This window comes from Pristiophorus japonicus, chromosome 1 (genome assembly GCF_044704955.1).
Source record: "Pristiophorus japonicus isolate sPriJap1 chromosome 1, sPriJap1.hap1, whole genome shotgun sequence".
NCBI classification, from domain to species: Eukaryota; Metazoa; Chordata; class Chondrichthyes; family Pristiophoridae; genus Pristiophorus; species Pristiophorus japonicus.
This window is the reverse complement of record NC_091977.1, coordinates 308,403,453-308,410,745: the sequence shown is the minus strand read 5'-3', so window position 1 is coordinate 308,410,745 and position 7,293 is coordinate 308,403,453. Positions and strand designations below refer to the sequence as shown.

The following is a 7,293-nucleotide window of genomic DNA, read 5'->3' as shown; positions in this document are numbered from 1 at the left end:
CAGATTTAAAATTAACAACTGACCTAGTAGCAACAGCTGTTTGCAGAAGAGAGTTCTAAACTTCTACCGCCATGTGTGTGTAGAAGTGTTTCCTAACTTCACACCCAAAAGGCCTGGCTCTAATTTGTAGGCTATGTCTCCTAGTCCTAGATTCCCCAAACAGCGGAAATAGTTTCTCTCTATCTACCCGATCAGTTCCCCTTAATATCTTGAAAACTTCGATCAAATCACCTCTTAAAATCATTCCAGGAATACAAACCTAGATAATGTAATCTCCTAGTAATTTAACCCTTGGAGTCCAGGTATCATTCTAGTAAATCTACACTGCAGTCCCTCCAAGGCCAATATCTCCTTCCTAAGGCGAGTTGCCCAGAACTGAACACAGTTCTCCACAACACTGGGCTACCTCATATGCTATGCATTTCACTGCACACTTGCAAGTATTTACTAGAACAATGCTTGTGTATTTAGGTTCTTTATTATCTCCAAAATGTTATATTTTACCATATATTCTGCAAAGAGGAGGGAGGAAGCAGAAGGGAAAAATTGTATCAACAAAAAGGTGTTCTGTAGTGAAAATGATCCAAGGGAGATCTCAATGACTGATATCTCAGTGCATCCATGCCATTGGACATCAGACATGGCTTCACAGAGAAACCCTGTAAACATTACTTTTCTAAAACATACCCTTTTTATAAATCCGTGCATGATCTAAATACAAACATTTATGTTTTATCCTCCCTCTACTATGCTAGATATCTTACTGACAACCCATACTGAACTGCTCCATGGACCCAGCGATGCTAATCAACTTCAACAGAAAATGGATAAATTAGTTATTATAGTCCTAGAACAGAAATATGCACCACTGAAAATCACACTATGGACAGACAAGATAACATGATCTTGCCATCATGACACAAGTGAACAAATTAAATTTGAAGTACAACATGCAGCTTCAAAGTTTCTCTAATCTGTACTTCGGATATAAAAATGAACACATTGCAGAAAATTGCCAGTTGAGTTTATCTGAAGAAAAACTGATTTGCCATCAAAAACTTGGATTACGTACTGGACAATTAGTACAGTTCAAAAGCATTTTCCACACGTATACTCACCTCTTCCTCTCTAGAATATCCTAGCTTCCTCAGTCTGCAGGATGCAACATGTTTTTCCAGTGATGATTTCGAAAGCCTGTGATCGGCATCGAACGGACAAGTAACCATTTGATCGAGCTAGAAAAGTTGGAGGGAAAAATTGTTATATTCAGAATACAAATTAGCACTCAGTTTCAATAGTATTCAACGTACAATAAACATTATATAAATAGGCCTGAATTTAGCATTTAACCCGATGAAAACCAATGAGTATTCTCCCCTTGCCCAAAGGATGAATTCAAGTTAAACTCAATAAAACTCAAACAAAAAGTGTCACCTTCAAACTGAATGAAACTCTGCTGCACCCTTTTCCAAAAAACAGTAGAATGATTCACATCACTCCATAATAAATATTCTTGCTTATTTATTCAATTCATGTCCTGTTGATGTCCAGCATGTTTTTTTTTTAAACTTGATTATTTCCCAATTAAAGCTGGTTTTCTGATTAAACAGGGCTTACTTTTTGTCCCAAAAAACTCATTAATTTATGTTAATTTCATCAGATTTTAAGACTTGAATTCAGAAAAAATTGAAAGTATCAGGTACCTTATTTTAAATCCAAACGAAAGGAATTCGCCAATTGCACTGCCTATTCTCTCAGTTCTTTCCCTCCTTAAAATTACAAACTAATATTTTACTTTCGCTGAACAATATCTACGTTTACTTATATTCCATATGCAAAAGTAGTGTACAGAAATGTGGCATATCCTAATGGGGAGGAGTAAGATGACAAATGCAGTTTAGCTAATGAAGTCTTGGTTAGTATTGGACAAGGTGGGCAGAAGAGGAGAAACACAAGATGAAAATCTTAAACCATTATCTATTTCATGCCAGTTCTAGTCTAGTGCTTGAACCTTAAATTGCCTAAATAGTATGTCTGTATACCCACTAGAGACTAATTTGAATCTCAGTATGAGCTGTTCGATTGGTCTCTTTTAAAAAAATAAACATGCAGATAGGGCCTTGGTTTAACTTCTCACCTGAAAAACAACACCAACAGTGCAGCACATCCTCCGTACCCCGAGTAGCTGCACAGTGTTAGCGTAGATTGTGTGCTTAGGCCTTTGGAGTAGGATGAAAATTAATTTGCATTTCTATAGCACCTTTCATGACCTCAGGACATCCCAAAGCGCTTTACAGCCAAAGAACAACTTTTGAAGTGTAGTCATTGTTGTAATGTAGGAAACATGGCAGCCGATTTGTGCACAGCAAGATCCCATACACAGAGATATGACAACAACCAGATAATCTGTTCTAGTGCTGTAGGTTGAGGAATACAATTGGCCATGACATCTGGGAAAACTCCCCTACTCTCTTTCAAAAGAGCATCATGGAATCTTTTACATCTACCCAAGAGGGGAGTTTTGGTTTAACGTTTCATCAGAAAGGCAACACCTCAGACATATACATACATACATCTCCCTGGCAACTGTCTGAGGCTGAACCAGACCATTCACAACCTTGGTGTCATATTTGACACCGAGATGAACTTCCGACCACATATCCACTTCATCAAGACCACCTACTTTCACCTCCAACATCGCCAGACTCCGTCCCTGCCTTAGCTCATCTGCAGTCAAAACCCTCATCAATGCTTGTGTTACCCCTAGACTTGACTATTCCAATGCTCTCCTGGCCAGTCTCAAATTTTCCACCCTACATAAACTGGAGCTCATCCAATACTGTGCTTCCTATAACCTAGCTCGTACCAAGTCCTGTTCACCCATCACTCCTATGCTTGCTGACCTTCATTGGCCACCAGTCAGGCTACGCCTCGATTTTAAAATTCTCATCCTTGTTTTCTAACCTCTCATCACCCTCTCCCCTCCCCAACTCTAATCTGTTGTAGTCGTACAAGCTTTTGAGGTTTCTGCGCTCCTCCAATTCTGGTCTCTTGTGCAACTGATTTTAATCGATTCGCCATTGGCAGCCCTGTCTTCAGCTGCCGAGGCCCCAAGTTCTAGAATTCCCTCCCTAAACCTCTTCGCTGCTCTCTTCTCCTTTAAAACGCTCCTTAAAACCTACCTCTTTGATCAAGCTTACATGACTGCAAATCAATAATGCTCATTAAACACCTTGGAATGTTTTACTGCATATAAATGCAAGCTGTTGCTGCAACACTCTCTCAGTAATGCACTGGAGTGTCAGTTCCATGGATGAGAGACTTGAACCCACAATCTGTCAGTGTACAGTATCAGCTGTGGATCATTGGTAGCATTCTCGCCTGCAAACCAGAAGGTTGTGGGATCAAGCTATCAGAGGTCAGACGCCGACTCCGTGGCTCTGCAACACTCCCATGGTCAGCCGGGCATGGGCACATTTCACATTGGCACTTTTGCTGAATCCGTCCCTGTCGGGGAAAGGCTTGTAGATTCAGCACTCGGGTGAAACTCAGTAACATAAAAAGCGGCAAACTGCCACATTCCACCCAATTGGAGACCCGAGGTTTATATTTTTGCTTTCCTACATTACAACCATGACCACACTTCAATAGTAGGTCATTAGTAAAGCACTTTGTGATATCCTGAGATCGTGAAAGACATTATATAAATGCAAGTTCTTTGTTTTTTGCTTTGATAGGAATGGAAAGAACGACTTGCCTTTATATAGCAGCTTTTATCGTAGCAAAACGTCCCATGGTGCATCACAGCCCCTTTCCAGTACAAAATTACATTTTCTCTATAATAGCACAGTGGTTCAAGAAGGCGAGACACCTCTATCTTCCCAAGTGCAATAAAAAGACTTGCATTTCTATAGCACAAGAATGAGAGGTGATCTTACAGAAACGTATAAAATTATGAAGGGGCTTGACAAGTGGATGCAGAAAGGATGTTTCCATTGGTGGGAGAGACTAGAACTAGAGGGCATGATCTTAGAATAAGGGGCCGCCCATTTAAAACTGAGATGAGGAGAAATTTCTTCTCTCAAAGGGTTGTAAATCTGTGGAATTCGCTGCCTCAGAGAGCTGTGGAAGCTGGGACATTGAATAAATTTAAGACAGAAATAGACAGTTTCTTAAACAATAAGGGGATAAGGGGTTTGTGTGGAGCGGCAGGGAAGTGGAGCTGAGTCCATGATCAGATCAGCCATGATCTTATTGAATGGCACAGCAGGCTTGAGGGCCTTATGGCCTACTGCTGTTTTATGTTCTTTCGCAACTACCGGATGTCCCAAAGCGCTTTACAGCCAACAAAGTACTTTTTGAAGTGTAGTCACTGTTGTAAATGTAGGAAACGCGGCAGCCAACTTGCGCACAGGAAGCTCCCGCAAACAGTAATGTATTAATGACCAGATAATCTGTTTTCTTTTAAAGTGACGTGGACAGAGGGATAAAAACAGAAGCAAAATACTGCGGATGCTGGAATCTGAAATAAAAAGAGAGAATGCTGGAAATCTCAGCGGGTCAGGCAGCATCTGTGGAGAGACAAACAGAGTTAACGTTTCGGGTCGACGACCCTCCGTCAGAACCGAGGGATAAATATTGGTTAGGTCAAGGGGTGGGGGTGATCTCCCCTGCTCGTCTTCAAAATAACGAGATCTTTTACATAAATGCGGCCGCCGTTGCCAATCATGCCCACATCCCAAGAACGAATAATAATAATAAAAGGTTGACTCTAAACTAGGTTGAGTGGCCTGCTCCTATTTCCCGTGTTCTTACCAGCTCTGCCCCAGTCTGTGTCACAGGTTCGCTGCTGTCACCATGCCCCGGCAGGCTGGCGCTCAGGCGCTCGCGGCTCCAGCCCAGCGCGCTCAGCATGTCCTCAATGGATCTCGTGCAGCCCTGGCTGAATTCCAACAGCTCGCTCACGCGCTCCAAACGGCCCTGCAACCGTTTCGAATACTCGATGTTGGCCTCCACCGCCGCCGCCATTTTGCACACGGACCCGGTTTTAATCTACTCGCACATTATATAATCTATAATGAATGTCTATATTAAAAAAAAAACCACGGTCTCTAAATTTAACAAAACACAAGCACCACGACTCCGCCGCTGCCGACACGACTCGCCTCGCCAGAAAAAGCAACCCAGCCCAAGGAAGTGCCCGCCACTGCAGCAACTTTTACTCTGCCTCATTTCCGGGTCAGTAACAACAACACATTTATATCGCGCCTTTAACCTAACAAAACGTCCCAAGGCGCTTAACATGAATGTTTTAAGACAATTTTTTTGGACTATAGTCAAATATATGTACCATAGTCTTGGTAGATTTAAAAAAAATCTTTTCTTAATAAAACCTCACACAAGGAGTCACTTTTTTTTATTCGTCTCTGGCATGTGGGTGTCGCTGGCAAGGCTGGCATTTATTGCCCATCCCTAATTGCCCTTGGTACTGGTGAGCTGCAATTTAAGAGAGCAGTTAAGATCAACCACATTGCTGTGGGCCTGGAGTCGCATATATAAAAAAAGACTTGGATTTAAATAGCGCCTTTCACGACCACCGGATGTCTCAAAGCGCTTAACAGTCAACCGAAGTACTTTTGGAGTGCAGTCACTGTTGTAATGTAGGAAAGACAACAGCCAATTTGCACACAAGCAAGCTCCCACAACCAGCAATGTGATAATGATCAGATAATTTGTTTTTGTTATGTTGATTGAGGGTTAAATATTGGCCAGGACAGGATATAGGCCAGGTTTCCTTCCCTAAAGGACATCAGTGAACCAGATGGGTTTTTACAACAATCCGGCAGTTCTTGGTCACCATTACTGATACTAGCTTTTTAATCCAGATTTTTATTTAATTAACTGAATTTAAATTCCCCAGCTGCCGTGGTGAGATTTGAACTCATGTTGACCCCAAGTCTCGAAACCTAACCCAAAGTGCTCTCTCATCCATCCTTTTTTCCAGCGGGCTACAACAAATAAAGGCCTTTTTTTTTCCACTCAAAGGAAATTTGTAAAATTAATCAATACGGTTCTTGTTGGTGTTCGCCGCATGTCACATCCTTGCAGTGCCCACCAGTTGGCAGAAGGCCTCAAGTATGCTGGTGGAGACTGCGTGCACCTTCTCTAGGCCTGCGCAAGAGAGGTGAGCAGCAGAAGCAAACTTCCCTCCATGGGACGCGTCTAACCTGAACCTGTGGATGACCACCTTGGCCAGGTGGTTGCAGCAAACCCATGATGAGGTACTCTGACTTGTGCAGACCATTCCTGTTTGTTAAATATTTGTTAAACATGAGGAAATTGCATGTTTTTTACCAACTGCTCTGTTAGCATTGTGAAAGGGGCAACCTTGAAATGTTACATTTTTGAGAGTGCAACTTTGCTAGGGGTGGGGGAGTCATTAATTGAGAAAAATTTGTGTTATTCCATGGTTCATATCTTCTACACACCTCTGGGCCTTTCGCGACCGGTGAGCATTGCATGGTATAGAGGGGATAATCAACACAATTGCATTATGAATGAATTATTATTTGTGTAATGTTGTTATATTGTCCATAGCTAATTACTGTTTGTGGTGCCCTAGGGCACTTGGCTTAATGTTTTCTGTTCCCGTGACACTGGGACAACTCCCCCAATTGCTGTGGGATTTGAACTCATGTCTCCGGATTATTAGTCCACGCCTCTGGATTACTAATCTATTAACATAGCCATTATGCGGCAGTTGGCGAGAGGCGGGAGCAGCATCGGAGCGGCCTATAAAAGGCCCAGCGGGTGTTCCATAGGCAGCGGCAGTTGGCGAGAGGCGGGAGCAGCATCGGAGCAGCCTATAAAAGGCCCAGCGGGTGTTCCACAGGCAGCGGCAGTTGGCGAGAGGCGGGAGCAGCATCGGAGCGGCCTATAAAAGGCCCAGCGGGTGTTCCACAGGCAGCGGCAGTTGGCGAGAGGCGGGAGCAGCGTCGGAGCAGCCTATAAAAGGCCCAGCGGGTGTTCCACAGGCAGCGGCAGTTGGCGAGAGGAGGGAGCAGCGTCAGAGCGGCCTATAAAAGGCCCAGCGGGTGTTCCACAGCAGCGGCAGTTGGCGAGAGGCGGGAGCAGCGTCGGAGCGGCCTATAAAAGGCCCAGCGGGTGTTCCACAGGCAGCGGCAGTTGGCGAGAGGCGGGAGCAGCGTTGGAGCGGCCTATAAAAGGCGTACTTGTGCAGCTACAGCGGTGCGAGAAGGCAAAAAAGAAGTAGAAAGGAATCAAAAGGTGATG

The 7,293-nt window shown here is 43.5% G+C and overlaps 1 protein-coding gene across 2 annotated transcripts in view; it reads right to left on the bottom strand.

The window, feature by feature from the left end:
* snrnp48 (small nuclear ribonucleoprotein 48 (U11/U12)) overlaps positions 1 to 5,177 on the bottom strand; it is a 26,277-nt gene extending 21,100 nt beyond the window's left edge. For both annotated transcript variants that reach the window (XM_070888545.1, XM_070888546.1), the window contains exons 1-2: positions 4,816 to 5,177; positions 1,119 to 1,235 (exon numbers count right to left, since the gene is read on the bottom strand). In XM_070888545.1, coding sequence (XP_070744646.1) covers positions 1,119 to 1,235; positions 4,816 to 5,028 — 330 coding nt within the window. In that variant the 5' untranslated portion in view covers positions 5,029 to 5,177. The remainder of the gene's footprint in view (positions 1 to 1,118; positions 1,236 to 4,815) is intronic.
* Positions 5,178 to 7,293: the final 2,116 nt, after the last annotated feature.